Below are 16,861 nucleotides of genomic sequence, written 5' to 3'. Positions count from 1 at the left end.
CTCTACCTCTGCCTAAACCTAACTGCTCCAGCCACGATGCCTAACCCAGGACTACTCCCCCCTCCCGCTGCCACCCCGCTGCTTAACGCTAACCTCCCTTCCTCTAGCTACTCCCTGCCACCATAGGCATCAATAGCACAAGCCGCGATCGCCGGCAAGGAGATTAAATTATGGTGCCCGATAAATAGCTAGACGCCCGCTGTTTATCGGGCACCATAATTTAACCTTCCTGTCGCTAATCATGGCTTGTACTATTGCCACCTATGGCGGTGCCCTTTTTATAGGTACTCGTCCTATGCCATTTTTATCTGATCCCCAAGGCTTACCCATTTCATGCATGGGGGGGGGGGGCAGGTAAAGGCACCGATGTTTATTATTGGCAGCACATTACTGGGTAGACTAGTCAGGCTACTCCATCACAAAACTCCTGTCTACTTGTCGCTTAATGGGGATATCTTTCGTGTCCATTTATGCAGCAAACAGGAGTACAGATGGATATTAGTTTCAATGTCAGTAGTTTTTCAGTCGGCATTGCTTCTACAGTCCCCTTTTTTTTTAGTTCAGCCCCAGGAGAACATTCTCTTTATAACACCTGACAGTGAAATAGGTACAGGAATAATAAATGCAAGAAAGTTTGATAACAGCTTGCCAAGAAGGTGACCACTAGAGCTCAACTATGCACACTGCTAAATGTCACAAATTCAACAGTTGGTGGAGGTTTCTGTTTAAGGGAGAGAAAAGCCTGGAATCTACTTTTCGAATTTTTGTACATAACTAATAGAAATGAAAAGGTTTCAATCAAATATGATGGTGGACTGTACTGTGGAGAGTGCTTGCTGAAAGCTGGAGCTGAACAGACACCAGAAATGGTGGCACTTTTCTCTGATCCCGAGCGGCGGCTCTGTGATGCTGCGCTGGTGCGAGCCATCTGTGCCTGCCCAGTGCGAGCGAGCTCCGTGGAACTTGGATGTCCCAGCGCTTGAACGGACTGATGAAGAGGGACTGCGGAAGCCTCTGTAGGATCCAGAGGCTTCACTCTCCTCTGGTAAGTATCTACATTTTTGACTTCCATGTCTCCCAGATTTGCTCTAGGCTGGTTTTACATATATTCTTTGCTTTATGGTGGGGTTGCCATGCTCCTGGCCCATACCACCGCAGCACAAAAAATGACAAACATACGTTCTTGCAGCGGAGGGCGCTGACAGGGTCAACGGTGCAAATCGCCGTTTCCCGCTCAGTGACGTAGTCCCTGCTGGACTGCGATTCCCCCGACAGTCCTCACATTCGTGACGCACCATGGTTTACACTACTTGCGATGCCCATAGACTTCCATTACCCCAAGCACCATGCATTAAAGGGAACCTAAACTGAGAAAAATACTGATTTTTTTCCTTTTAAAATAATACCAGTTGCCTGACTCTCCTGCTGATCCCGTGTCTCTAATACTTTTAGCCACAGCCCCTGAACAAGCATACAGATCAGGTGCTCTGACTGAAGTCAGACTGGATCACCTGCATGCTTGTTTCAGGTCTGTGATTCAACCACCACTGCAGCCAAAGAGATCAGCAGGACTGCCAGGCAACTGGTATTATTTAAAAGGAAACATCCATATGCCTCTCAGTTTACGTTCCCTTTAAGCGCGCTACTTGCGGTAACGTGCTGTTGCCCTCAAGTCGGCTTGGATGAGTTTGCCGCACCACAAGGGACTGCAATAAGTGTGAAAGTCTCTATAGACTTTCATTGCTTTTTGTGGCCCCTTGCAGAAAAATAGGAGAAAAAGGGGCCTTAATGATCAGGGGTGTAGCAATAGGGGTTGCAGAGGTAGCGACCGCATCGGGGCCCTTGGGCCAGAGGGGCCCCGAAGAACCCTCCCTCGACTGCAGTATTAGCTCTCTATTGGTCCTGTGGTCATAATAATCACTTCTATAGATACTTTGAATAGTGGTAATCACTAACAAACTGTTTCCCATCCTTTTCTTGCACCTCTGACACTGTAGTTGCCCTTGGCAGGTTGTGGTGCGCTGTATCAATTATTATATATAGAGTGCTTGGGGGGCCCCATGTAAAACTTGCATCGGGGCCCACTGCTACATAGCTACGCCACTGTTAATGATGTAAAATGTAATGAGATTTATGCTGCATAAGTAACTGAAATGTGCTTTTACATATTGTTCTTTCCTTGTTTTTCACAGTTGACGTGTGCAAGTCAGGAAGTCGAGAAAAGAAAGGTAGGGGTGCCATTTTCTGAATTCTCATTTGGTTTCTAATATAGTTTGCTATGAAAATCACAATATCAATGCAGTCACTACTCTGACTTATAACTAGGTTATATACCCATGTATTTTAGTACTGAACCACTCTATTCTTCACATTAATTAGGGCTTCCAAAGGATGTTGACTTTTGTAAAGATACATGCAGCCTAAGTTGAAGTCAACTTCCTATAAAAGTAAAAGGAGCTGTAACACATAGCAACCGAAAACAAACATGTACTGTTGTGATCATTCCCACTCAGGTAAAACTAATTTTGATCTTTTATTCCCGCCAAGGCACATACTATGCTGTTGCCGTTGTGAAAAAGAGTGACAAGAACATCACATGGAAGACTCTAAAAGGTGTCAAGTCTTGTCATACCGGCTTAGGACGCACTGCTGGATATAATATCCCTGTTGGCCTAATTTATAAGGACACAAAGAACTGTGATTTAGGTATGTTTTATGATCAAATGGTATAGCCTAGAGGAAAGATTATTCTCAAAGTACTAGCTAATCATTTATGGGGGCTATTTTGCATAAATCATGTTATTTGATGTCAAGCTCAAAGCATTAATTCAGAATCCGTTTTATTTGACAAGCACGACTGGGTCATGCCGAGAATAGGTTTTGGCACATACAGGGAACCTACAGGATGCAAAGTAGGAATGAAACAGTAAACTATGAACAGCAAAATGGATACCTGAGCAGGCCATCAAAGAGGCAGAGCATCTATACACAGTTTATCATTAGCATTAACAGCCAAGATTCAGCAACTGTGGCCACAGCCTAAGGGGGTAAAGGGAGGGGGGGGGGCAGCATAAAGGAGGTTCAAGAGATTAAGAGATTAACAGCGGAGGGGGAATAAAGTGTCTCTATGCCTTGAGGCCCTGATGAAGATGGCTCGAAACCTCCAGCCTGATCTATGCCAACTGAAGAAACAGTAGCCTAGGTGTGAGGAGCTGTTGGCAACCTTCATTACTCTAGAGAGCAGTCTAGAGTTATGAATGAAGTCTAGTGTGGGGAGGGGTTTCCCAATTATTCTCTCCTCTGATCTGATGATCCTCTGAAGTCTGTATCTGTTGCTAAGGTAAAAGCTGGCGTACAGACCAGGATGCCACTTAGTGTTCATTTCTCAGTATGTAAAATTTACAATCTGCAATTTTGACACAAGCCAAGCTAATTTCCTGGTACACTGAAGTCTGGCTATCTAGAACTGAGGCAACTGGCAATCTCCAGCAACCATGATGCATGGGGGGTGGGGTGTTTAATAGGGAGCATCTCTCTGTCAGCCCAACTGAGTATCTAGCATCTAATTTGGAAGAGGTGATTTCTTAATATGAACCCGAGAAAGTGATGAGTGGTGGTACGTGCCTGACCAAGTAATGGGGGCTGAAAGGGGGAGGGGTTGCTCGAGTAAGCCATTAGAGCTCAAAGTATGATGAGGAGAGGCACTTAAACTTCTCTGCTTTTGCCACCCAAGGATTATGTCACTTTCAAAGGTAAGCAAGGAAGGTCTGACACAGGCATCTAGAGTAGAACATAAGGAATACTATCAGTGACTGAACCTGATAATATCCACCTGAAATTAGTACTTCTGGTAATCTCGTCTTTTAACGGTTGTTGACAAATCGTTGACAAATTCTACAGCATCTTTGTTGATTTTTTTTGTAGGTTCATTTTTCAAGCAAAGCTGTATTCCTGGTGCCGATCCTGAATCCAACCTCTGCTCATTATGTGCTGGAAATCCAGACAAACCAACTGGTGTCTCAAGATGCCTCCCAAACAACCAAGAACAATATTATGGTTATGATGGAGCAATAAGGTGATGGAATTAAAAATATGAGTGTGTTGTTATGGCAATGAAAGCTGGAGTAGGGAATACATGTGAATATAATCATAACTCCATGACCAAATTAAAGGGAAACTGAATTGAGAGTTTTATGGAGGCTGCCAATTATATATTTCCTTTTAAATAATACCAGTTGCCTGGCAGTATCGTCTGAATCACACACCTGAAACAAGCATGTGGCTTAATCTAGTCAGACTTTAGTCAGAAACATCTGATCAGCATGCTTGTTTCAGGGTCTGTGGCTAAACATAATAGAGGAGAACATCAGCAGGAACGCCAGGAAATCTGGCTTGTTTAACCACTTCCCCTCCCCCGGGACAAGTAACGATGTCCCAGCAAAATCCTATATCTACTTGCAGGGATGTAGCTACTACCTCCCTCCCCGCTGAACCCCCCCACCCCCACTCTCTGCGCGCTCCCGCAATCGTTACTGCCGCCATTCGTTAGCTGGGAGAGCAATGAATGGGAACACAGATCCCATTCATTGATCTAAGTCCCCGTGTGAATGACCGCAGCCGTCTATGAGACGGTGCCTTTATTCACAAAAACCGATACTTACACATCCACGCATTACATCCTCTTTGCGTAGTAATATTAAGCATAGGGAAGTTATACGTGAGGACATCTTGTGGACAATCTACACACTTTTTTTTTCCATAAAAAGACATTCTTTTAACATTTAAAATGAACCCCTTACTTCCTACACTCCGCAGTACTTACCCCCAAAAAATGTTGTAAAAAAAAAAATAAAACAAAAATTTACAACTAAAAAAAGATACAGAAATAGGTACCTTAGCGCAGTGATTCCCAACCTTTTCCGGGCCGGGGAACACTTTCTGACCATATTTTTCTCCGGGGAACGGCGGCGGCGGCGGGGGGGGGGGGGGGGGTTTGCGGCGGCGCGGGTGTTTGCGCGACCTAGTGGACAGTGCCGTGCTATGGGGGGGGGGGGGGGGGGGGGCTGCATAGCTAGCATAGCTGCCCCAGTATAGGGAGTTTAGTTGCCCCAGTATGGTTAGTATAGTTACCCCAGTATAGTGCCCCAGTATAGCTAGTATAGTGCCCCAGTATAGCTAGTATAGTCCCAGTATGGATAGGTAGTGCCCCAGTATAGCCAGTAAAGTGCCCAGTATAGCTAGTATAGTACCCAGATAGCTAGCATAGTGCCCAGTATAGCTAGCATAGTGCCCAGTATAGGTAGGTAGTGCCCCAGTATAGTGCCCAGTATAGCTAGTATAGTTGCCCCCAGTATAGCTAGTTTAGTTACCTCCAGTGTAGGTAGTTTCGTTGCCCCCAGTATAGCTAGTTTCGTTGCCCCCAGTATAGCTAGTTTAGTTGCCCCCAGTATAGCTAGTACAGTTCCCCCCAGTATAGATGCCCAGGAGGGGGGGAAGCAGCGCTAGAAGGAGGGGCAGTGGAGGCAGCGGTGGGGAGGGGGGAAATATCCCCCCCCCCTCACCTGGGACCCCTCCTTCTGCCTCTCTCCCCCTCCGTTTAGCGGTGGCAAGTGCGGCTCGGCGGCGGGGAGGCATACGGAGAATTACTCACCACTTCTGCGTTCCAAGCGCCGGCAACGTCATGTCGTCACACATCTCCGCCTTCAATACCGCCCACTGTGCTTCCGCTAATCAGGAAGAACAGTGGGCGGCATTGAAGGCGGAGATGTGTGACGACTTGACGTTGCCGGCGCTTGGAACGCGGAAGTGGTGAGTAATTCTCCGTATGCCTCCCCGCCGACGAGCCGCACTTGCCACCGCTAAACGGAGGGGGAGAGAGGCAGAAGGAGGGGTCCCAGGTGAGGGAGGGGGGGGGATATTTCCCCCCTCCCCACCGCTGCCTCCACTGCCCCTCCTTCTAGCGCTACTTCCCCCCTCCTGCACCCTAAAGTAGGTACAGGTCTGGCGAGAGGCCAGACCTGTACGGCACACCGGGCAACATGCCGCGGCACACTAGTGTGCCGCGGCACACTGGTTGGGAAACACTGCCTTAGCGACTGAACTTTTGTAATATGTATGTCATGAGGGTATATTACTGTTACTTTATAAATTATGGGCTTGTAATTAAGGAGGGACGCAAAGCTAAAAAAAATGCTCCTTTATTTCTAAATAAAATATTGGCGCCATACATTGTACTAGGGAAAAATTTTAAACGTTGCAATAACCGTTGTTGTTGTTCTTGTTGCATAGCGCACACAGCTAGGAGGGGTGATCAGGACACAGGACAGTTGGAACTGTGTCTCATTCTCCCTGTCATCTCCTTTCAACCAAAAAGATGGCTGCCCCCATGAATTCACAAACATTTACCTGTTCTTTTAAAACAGCGTGGGTAAAAGATTATATGAACTATCTATTTTAATTAACATAATTAATGTAACTTAATGACAGTATGTTTGTTTAGGCTGAAGTTCCTCTTTAACTACTTTGGCCTCCTGGACGTACTAGCTACGCCCAGGAGGCCATGTGCGCTGCCGCGCGCCCCCACGGCCGATCGCGCGCGTGCACACGCACTCCCGGCCTGCGGTTCGCTAGTCAGGCAATCAGTGAATCAGGCTATGGTGCCCTATCACTGAATGCTCTCCCCCGAGAAAAACCGTCAGCTTCGCACGGAAGCTGAGGTTTTTCTGTTCCGATTTCCCCTGACGTCACTCTAAGCGTCTGTGTTATGCTTAGAGTGACGTCATTGTAAACGAACTCATGGCTGCCATCTTGTGGCCAAAAAGCTAACTGCATGAAAATGCAAAAAAAAATTAAAAAATAGACCAATATGTCCTAAAAAAATCCCACCCTCCCAAAAATACCCACATGAAATGTTTAATAATAAAAAAAAAACACAAATATTTACCTAAGGGTCTAAACTTTTTAAATATCTATGTAAACATGAAATATTTATATATATATTTTTAATTATAAGCTTGTAAATAGTGATGGATGCAAAACGGAAAAAATGCACTTTTATTTCCAAGTAAAATATTGTCGCCATACATTGTGATAGGGACATAATTTAAATGGTGTAATAACCGGGAGAAATGGGCACATACAATACGTGAGTTTTAATTGTGGAGGCATGTATTATTTTAAAACTATAATGGCCAAAAACTGAGAAATAATGAATTTTTTCAGTTTTTTCCTTATTCTTCCTGTTAAAATGCATTTACAGTAAAGTGGCTCTTAGCAAAATGTACCCCCCAAAGAAAGCCTAATTGGTGGCGGAAAAAATGAGACATAGATCAGTTCATTGTGATAAGTAGTGATAAAGTTATAGGCTAATGAATGGGAGGTGAACATTGCTCGGATGCAAAAAAAAAGTGAAAACGACTGAAGGCTGAAGTGGTTAAAGGACATCCAAGGTAAAAAAACAAACTGAAGAGAAAAAACAATTGTATCTATCCTCCCTCTCCTAAAATGACATTTTTTTTTAGATATCACGCAGTTTTATTTTACATTTAAATCTAGTTTTTAAGTTGTTACTATTTCATTGACTCTGCTCAATGACACCTTCATTTAAGTATGTTGGACCTAATATCTATAAATTATTGACACTGTTTATCTTTTTCCTGCTCTCAGAAGGCCATTTACTGACAGGAAAGTGTTTTATGGCTGTAATTACTTATCAGTGAGGGTTATGCTATAGTCTGACCCAGTCCGACCCGGACAGAAATTGTCACTTTTATACCTGATGTTTAATTCTTTCAGGCAGAGAAAGAAAAAAAGGAACACAGCATAGTTATTTGTTTGCTTGGCACTGTACATACCCATGTCTATCTTATTATGTCACAAGTCACCTCAGTTGTCTTTTAAATGCATTCAATGGAAACTATGCCATTGAAATTGCATTGCTTTCAGTACTAGTGCGTATTTTTGCAATGCGAATTCACACTCAGTGGAAATAGGCCTGCAACCATTCAGGTATGCAAATGACAGTTTCTCTCTAGAGAGGACCTAGTCAGCATAATCCTTACTAAGGCCTGGTGCACACCAAAAACCGCTAGCAGATCCGCAAAATGCTAGCAGATTTTGAAACGCTTTTTCTTATTTTTCTGCAGCGTTTCAGCTAGCGTTTTGCGGTTTTGTGTAGCGTTTTTGGTGTAGTAGATTTCATGTATTGTTACAGTAAAGCTGTTACTGAACAGCTACTGTAACAAAAAACGCCTGGCAAACCGCTCTGAAGTGCCGTTTTTCAGAGCGGTTTGCGTTTTTCCTATACTTAACATTGAGGCAGAAACGCATCCGCAATCCAAAATCTGCTGCAGCCCGGGAGTATGCGTTTCTGCAAAACGCCACCCGCTCTGGTGTGCACCACCCCATTGAAATGCATTACCCTAGCAGATCCGCACCCGCAAGCAGATCGCAAACCGCAGCGGAAACGCTCCGGTGTGCACTAGGCCTAACAGGAGATTACAAAGCTCTTGCCTGGCCTTCTGAGTGCAGGGGATAGGCAGGCAGGGCCCGGGGCTGCCATACAGGCAAAGTGGGAATTTGCCCCAGGGCCCCCAACCTCTTCAGGGACACCTGCATGCAGACCCTGGCAAGTTAACTCCCGCACTGCTCCCCGGGGTCCCTGCACATTAGCTGCATACTCACTTGTCCCTCTGGGCGGCTGCTGCTAAGTTCGTGAAGCAGTGGCGTCTCTAAGAAGCTGTGGGCCCCAGTGCAAGTTTTGCATTGGGGCCCCCAAGCATGCTAAACATAACAATTGATACGGCGCACCAAAACCTGCTGGAGACTGTCGGTGTCTGAGGTGCAAGAAGGGGATGGGGAACAGTTTGTTAATGATTACTACTATTCAAAGCATCTACAGAAGTGATTTATTACAAGCACAGGACCAATAAAGAGCTAATACTGTGGTTGAGAGTAGGCCCCATGGGGCCCCTCTAGCCCAAGGGCCCCGATGCAGTCGCTACCTCTGCATTGGCTAGGCCAAATCAACCATTCTGTCTACCTTTTACACATAACATGCACAGACCCGACAGCGTGGTTGAAGACTGCATGGACATTGCAGCCGCCGCCCACCGAGACGATTGAGTTAATGATTATTAATGCAGCTAATATGCAGGGGCCTCGGGGAGCAGTGGGGTAGTGTCTATTAATGGGGAAGGGGGGGGCTATCGTGGGGGGACTACCATGGGGGAGCTCCCCACTTAATTTTGCCCCAAGGCCCAGGAACCCCCTTCATCCAGCCCTGGGAATAGGTTAAAAAAAGGTCAATAGTTCCTATATTTTAGTTCTGGGACACTGAGGCTGTGTGAAAGACTGTATCAGTCATATGAGACAATACAACATTAAACCTACTTCTTTAGCTTTTAAAGAGAAAATAAAACTATGGAATTCTAAAACAAACAAACAAAAAAAAAAGAGTAGGAGGGTAGATACAATTGTTTATCTCATCAGTTTATTTTCCTTTAAAGAGAGTCTGAAGCGAGAATAAATCTCGCTTCAGACCTCATAGTTAGCAGGGGCATGTGTGCCCCTGCTAAAACGCCGCTATCCCGCGGCTTAACGGGGGTCCCTGATCCCCCAAATCCCCTCGGTGCAGCGGGGGAGCGCTTCCTGGTTGGAGCAGGGCTAACCGCCGCAGCCCTGCCCCACGCGCGTCTGTCAGCGCGTATCTCCGCCTCTCCCCCGCCCCTCTCAGTCTTCCTTCACTGAGAGGGGCGGGGGAGAGGCGGCGATGCGCCTCTGATAGACGCGACTGGAGGCAGGGCTGCAGCCGTTAGCCCTGCCTCCAGGAGCGACCAAATCTACGACCAAGTCTTGCGGGGGTGGGTTTGGGGGTGAAGGGACCCCCGTTTAGCGGCGCGATAGCGGCGGTTTAGCAGGGGCACACATGCCCCTGCTAACTATGAGCTCTGAAGCGAGATTTATTCTCGCTTCAGAGTCTCTTTAACTACCTAAAGACTGCCCCAGCCAATTGGCGTCATGTCCTGGGGCCGGCTACTGCAGGAGATCATGCGCAGGTTGCGCGCACATCTCTTGCTTGGGGGGTGGAGCTCCACCCCGCCTTCAGTCTCCAAGTGGCGGAGACTGGAAGATGGCAAAACCGCCGTCTAATTACCATGTACAGCGCTGCAATCTGCAGCAGCGCTGTACTGGGGACAGCCGTGTGACGCGGTTGTCCCCTCCTGAGGCTGGGGAGTGATCGGCTGTCATAGGCTGAAGCTGATTAGCTGGCGGGGGGGAGGGAGGGAGCAGGGAAAAACAAAACAAAAAATAGTACATTTTATAAAAAAAATTAACATAAATATTTATAAAAAAAATAAACACGGGGGGGGGGGGGGCGATCAGACCCCCTCCACCAACAGAGAGAGGGAATGTGTGCTGTGTTGTGCGGCCCTGCAGCTTGGCCTTAAAGCTGCAGTGGCCTAAAATAGCCTGGTCTTTAGGGGAGTTTAGCACTGTGGTCCTGAAGTGGTTAAGCAAGGAAAATGCACTGTTGTATAATAAGAAGTGAAGAAATATTCAGCATGTATTTACAGACTACGTATGTACTGTGTCATAGAGTTTAGTACATATTTTGTTTACACAATAGCCTCTGTTTTGCTATAGGTGTCTAAAAGAGGTCGGGGATGTAGCCTTTGTGAAACATACCACCGTTCCAGAGCTATGTAAAGGTAAGTTAAAATGATTAATGTCCAAAGAAATTACCGCTATAGTGGAAAAAAAAGATATCTACATCAGCACACAATAGCTTTAGCTACCATATATCCCAGCTACTTAAGCCGTGTTCACACTTTAAATAATTGTCACCTGGAACAGGCAGAGCCGCCACCAGAAATTTTGGGGCCCCTCACACGTCATCAGTCCTGGGCCCCCCTCCCTGGGCCCACCCACTGGTTGCTGTGCTCGCCCACTAGCCACCCCACCCTCGTGTCCGTGCGCTGTGGCGAAAAATGTGCATGGCTCCGACACTGGAGAAAGCTGCATGCACAGTGTGATTCGGCAAAAAGTGGGCATGGCCATGGCATGTGGGTGGAGCCAAATACTAGCAAAATACACGTAGTCTCGGTTAAAAAATGAGATAGGGACTTGTAGGTCCCTTCTTATCCTTTATCCATTCTCTTTTGTCCCCCTCTTTTCTTCCTGTGCCTCTTTTGTCCCCCTCTGTCTCACCTCAGTTTGTGCCTCTTTTATGTCCCTCTGTGTGACCTCATGTTCCCGTCTTATCTCTTTTCTCCCTGTGTCTCTTTTGTCCACCTCTGTCCCCCCTGTGTTACCTCTTGTCCCCTTCTGTCTCAGCTTGTCCCCCTGCCCTAGCCAGGTATAGGTGCCCCCAGTATATGTAGCCAGGTATAGGTTCCCCCAGTATAAGTAGCCAGCTATAGGTGGTGCCCTAGTATAGGTAGCCTGGTGTAGATACCCTCAGTATAGGTAGCCTGGTATAGCTGGTGCCCCAGTATAGGCCAGCAAGATACAGGTTTCCTAGTATATTCAACTATAGGTGGTGCCCAGGTATAGGTAGCCTGGTATAGCTGCCCCCCAGTGTAGGTAGCCTGGTATGGGTGGTGCATTAGTATAAGTTAGCCAGGTACTGGTGCCCCCAGTATAGGTAGCAAGCTATAGGCACTCCAGTATAAGTAGCCAAGTATAGGTGGTGCCCCAGTATAGGTAGCTAGGTATAGGTGGTTCCAGCTCCAGTATAGGTAGCTAGGTACAGGTGGTTCCAGCTCCAGTATAGGTAGCCAGGTATAGGTGGTGCCCCAGTTAAGAAAGGTCACTGTGGCAGTCTCTCTCATCTGCTCCCCACGTTCAAGCGCTGATGTCACTCTTCTCTCAGTGCTGGAACACTGTGTGCTGGTTAGTGAGCCACAGGCCCGCAGCCAGCACATGCAGCCCTTCCAGCGCTTTGGTGGGGCCCAGGGCCCCCAGAAGCCCTGGGCCCCTCACTGCAGTGTCAGTTGCCCCCCCTGATTGCTGCCCTGGGAACAGGCAGCAATGTAGGAATGAGTGCTGTACAGACACATTGCTTAAAGGAATACTATCGATACCCAAGTGTTCTAAAATGACAGTGAAAATATGTCTAAGTAGCTGTGTAAACATTTTCCTACTTTTCATGTTAAATATCAGAGGCAAAAGCTGTAATTTATTGAGGGTAGGATTTAGCTATATTGGGACAAATTAATTGCAGAAGGGGTGTCTGCTTCAATGCACAGCCAGAGTTGCATATCAGACTACAGAAAGCAAATATCAAACATATCAAACTCTGAAACCAAAAACAGTATGAAAAAGCTGTGACAATTAGTTACATTTCCTCTTCTCTCTTCAGACAGGTCAGTCAGAAACACAGGACACAGGAGCTGCAGCTGTTGGGAGCTCTCTTCTCTGTCACACACAGAGTTAACTGATCAAGTGTGAGGGGAATTTCCCCTCTCCTCATGGCTCAGTCAGCCGTCAGTTTTGGCGTCAGTAAAGATTGAATGTATTTTGATAACCGTAAACAAAGAAGTTGCTACTAAAATGTATACACTAGTACTTAGCAGCACATCCCAAACAATTCCTGTGTCAATTGAAAAAAATATGTGAATCTATAGTATTCCTTTAACTAATGCCAGGCAGTCTATTTTATCCTGTGGAATGTCTATGGACAAAGGAAAGGGGGGACAAGTGAGTGACAGCCTTCTGCAGAGAACAGAACAGTAGTAGTGGTTGGGCAACCTCAGTCCAGTTTGCCCGATTGTTGAATGGAATGCTGATGATGTTGGGGGACACTTGTACACACTATAGATTTTCAGAGAAGAAAGAATGCAAACCATCATTTTGGCTGAACACAATTGACATCACGTAAAAAAGTGAGATTTTGAAATTTAAGCAAAGTAAGTTTGGTGCACGTTTTAGGTCCACTTCAGCTATGTCCTTCTTGTAGTCCTGCCCATGAGATGGTCTGTGACCCATGAAGCAACATCACATTGCTCTGTACAAAGCTAAGACAGTTACAAGGTCTATAACTATAGTTAGTATAGTTGCCGCAGTATAGGTGGTATAGTTGCCCCAGTATAGGTGGTATAGTTGCCACAGTATAGGTTGTATAGTTGCCACAGTATAGGTTGTATAGTTGCCACAGTATAGCTTGTATAGTTGCCACAATAAAGGTAGTATAGTTGCCGCAGTATAGGTGGTATAGTTGACGCAGTATAGGTTGTATAGTTGCCGCAGTATAGTTAGTATAGTTGCCGCAGTATAGGTAGTGTAGTTGCCCCAGTATAGTTAGTATAGTTGCCGCAGTATAGGTAGTGTAGTTGCCCCAGTATAGTTAGTATAGTTGCCCCAGTATAGTTAGTATAGTTGCCCCAGTATAGGTAGTGTAGTTGCCCCAGTATAGGTAATGTAGTTGCCCCAGTATAGTTGCCACAGTATAGGTTGTATAGTTGCCGCAGTATAGGTAGTATAGTGGCCACAGTATATGTAGTGTAGTTGCCCCAGTATAGTTAGTATAGTTGCTGCAGTATAGGTTGTATAGTTGCCCCAGTATAGTTAGTATAGTTGCCGCAGTATAGGTGGTATAGTTGCCCCAGTATAGTTAGTATAGTTGCCGCAATATAGGTGGTATAGTTGCCCCAGTATAGTTAGAATAGTTACCGCAGTATAGGTAGTGTAGTTGCCCCAGTATAGTTAGTACAGTTGCCACAGTATAGGTTGTATAGCTGCCGCAGTATAGGTAGTGTAGTTGCCCCAGTATAGTTAGTATAGTTGCCGTAGTATAGGTTGTATATTTGCCCCAGTATAGTTAGTATAGTGCCGCAATATAGATAGTACAATTGCCCCAGTATAGTTAGTATAGTTGCCGCAGTATAGGTAGTGTAGTTGCCCCAGTATAGTTAGTATAGTTGCTGCAGTATAGGTTGTATAGTTGCCCCAGTATAGTTAGTATAGTTGCCGCAGTATAGGTGGTATAGTTGCCCCAGTATAGTTAGTATAGTTGCCGCAATATAGGTGGTATAGTTGCCCCAGTATAGTTAGAATAGTTACCGCAGTATAGGTAGTGTAGTTGCCCCAGTATAGTTAGTACAGTTGCCACAGTATAGGTTGTATAGCTGCCGCAGTATAGGTAGTGTAGTTGCCCCAGTATAGTTAGTATAGTTGCCGTAGTATAGGTTGTATATTTGCCCCAGTATAGTTAGTATAGTGCCGCAATATAGATAGTACAATTGCCCCAGTATAGTTAGTATAGTTGCCGCAGTATAGGTAGTGTAGTTGCCCCAGTATAGTTAGTATAGTTGCCGCAGTATAGGTTGTATAGTTGCCCCTGTATAGTTAGTATAGATCCCACAGCTCTCCTTCTCTGCGCTGCTCCCCTCCTGCTGGAGGACACCTGGCTACCTATTCTGGAGATATATACCCTGCCTACATATACTGGGGACATATACCCCTGTCTACATATACTGGGAACATAAACCCCTGACTACATATACTGGGGACATAAACCCCTGACTACATATACTGGGGACATATACCCCTGACTATATATACTGGGGACATATACCCCTGACTATATATTCTGGGGACATATACCCCTGCCTACATATACTGGGGAGATATACCCCTGTCTACATATACTGGGGACATATACCCCTGTCTACATATACTGGGCACATATACCCCTGCCTACATATACTGGGGACATATACCCCTGTCTACCTATACTGGGGACATAAACCCCTGCCTACATATACTGGGGACATACACCCCTGACTATATATACTGGGGACATATACCCCTGCCTACGTATACTGGGGACATATACCCCTGTCTACATATACTTGGGACATCTACCCCTATCTACATATACTGGGGACATAAACTCCTGCCTACATATACTGGGGACATATACCCCTGACTATATATACTGGGGACATATACCCCTGACTATATATACTGGGGACATATACCCCTGCCTACATATACTGGGGACATATACCCCTGACTACATATACTGGGGGCATATACCCCTGCCTACATATACTGGGGGCATATACCCCTGCCTACATATACTAGGGACATATACCCCTGGCTATATATACTGGGGACATATACCCCTGCCTACATATACTGGGGACATATACTCCTGCCTACATATACTGGGGACATATACCCCTGCCTACATATACTGGGGACAGCTATACACCTGGCTACATATACTGGGGACTACTATACACCTGGCTACTTATAGAGCATATACACCTGGCCACCTATTCTGTGGACATCTATACACCTGGCTACCTATGGGACATATATACACCTGGCCACCTTTTCTGTGGACATCTATACACCTGGCAACCTATTCTGGGGACATTATACACCTGGCTACCTATTCTGGGGACAACTATACTCATGGCTTCTGTCACAAGAGCCCTCAGTGGCTGACCGCACTTAGCCTTCTAAACGGTGCCAGCGCACAGATCGTGCGAACTCTGGTCGCAGTCAATGCGCAGGAACCGTTAAGAATTAGCCGCAGACAACTCAGAAGGGAGCCTGTGAGACACGGGTGATTACAACGTCACCTACTGGTTCAGAGTAAACTGCCACCACCGCGGTTACTATGGGACCGTGGGGCCCACTAACTGACTGACTAATCCTGCGAATAAAACGGTTAAACACACGATATTCTGTCTAGCCAACAACAAACAAACAGTAGCGTATCTTCAGAGACCCGGGATCATTTCTGTGTGTGCTGATAAGCAGGGTAGCGGAAAGTGAATGACTTGGAGAAAGTCGTTTATTCACGCAATATAAATAATTAATATATACAGACAATTATGAAAATCAACAATTATGAAAACAGTAATAGCCAGTATGAAAAATAAAAGAAGGGAGAAAAAATACTTAGTTCCTGGAAAGATGTCCTTATTGTGGGAAGAATCATAAAGTCCTTGGTTTCAAAGTCCAGAGTTCAGAGTTCAGACCAGGTGGATGCCAGCACATCCTCAAGCTGGCATCTGATGAGTGCAAGATGTTTCAGTGTGGAGGACCCTGAGTTTTGGCTCCTCTCCCATTCTTATGCCCCTGATTCAGTAGGAGGAAGTGAGGGCGGGCCCACACACCCCCTTAGAACATGAGATGAGTCCTGCCCTTGTCCTGGAGACCAGAAATCATGCCTTAACCATATATGGGCTCTATCTCACAGAACCGTACAGGTCAGGGCAGATTTACTAATATTTTCAGATCTGCCTCGATGTACCCAGCAGTCTGATACCAAACATGAGGGGTGGGACCCCTGTGGTACCATTAGGGCACTGTTGGACTGCCTAACGGGCAGTCTTTACCTCAGAAGGTTCTGAAATGTGCTCAGAACCAACGCCAGGCAGGGCCCTACCTGCTCTGTTAGTTTGGAGGGTCTGCCAGCCTGGCAACACAGAAAATATGATACATATAGCAGTTTATGGAATATGAGAGACCCCTGGGATTTATACCAGGTCATTCTCAGGCAAAGGTTCTTTGAAGTTGGCAGCAGCAAGCCACATGTCGGCTCCCTGCTGGGAAAAGGAGTCGGAGTGTCTGAGTTCCCTCACTCTAAATTTGGTTCTGTCATGGTGTTTGTCACCTTATACCTGATGGATGGGCCATCAGCACAGCTTGAAGCCAGGGACTCTCTGGGCCCAGGCTCATTAGCATATCAAAAGAGCCATCCTGCAGTTAAGGTGATGCTATTCCTCTGCTAAGAAGGGACTGCAGACCTCCTACACAATAAATCCAGATTCTATCGATTTGAAGCGCAATCGACGCAGAGAATCGAGTGCGATCGCTTTTCTTCACGGGCGGTTCCAGGACG

General features: G+C 46.1%; 1 protein-coding gene across 1 annotated transcript in view; it reads left to right on the top strand.

The window, feature by feature from the left end:
- LOC137571407 (serotransferrin-A-like) overlaps window positions 1-16,861 on the top strand; it is a 91,922-nt gene that overhangs the window by 60,892 nt on the left and 14,169 nt on the right. The window contains exons 11-14 of the mRNA XM_068280442.1: window positions 2,193-2,228; window positions 2,548-2,706; window positions 3,925-4,075; window positions 10,645-10,709. Of these exons, the coding sequence (XP_068136543.1) occupies window positions 2,193-2,228; window positions 2,548-2,706; window positions 3,925-4,075; window positions 10,645-10,709 (411 nt within the window). The remainder of the gene's footprint in view (window positions 1-2,192; window positions 2,229-2,547; window positions 2,707-3,924; window positions 4,076-10,644; window positions 10,710-16,861) is intronic.

This window comes from Hyperolius riggenbachi, chromosome 4 (genome assembly GCF_040937935.1).
Source record: "Hyperolius riggenbachi isolate aHypRig1 chromosome 4, aHypRig1.pri, whole genome shotgun sequence".
In the NCBI taxonomy this organism is placed as follows: Eukaryota; Metazoa; Chordata; class Amphibia; order Anura; family Hyperoliidae; genus Hyperolius; species Hyperolius riggenbachi.
This window is presented reverse-complemented; position numbering and strand designations above follow the sequence as displayed.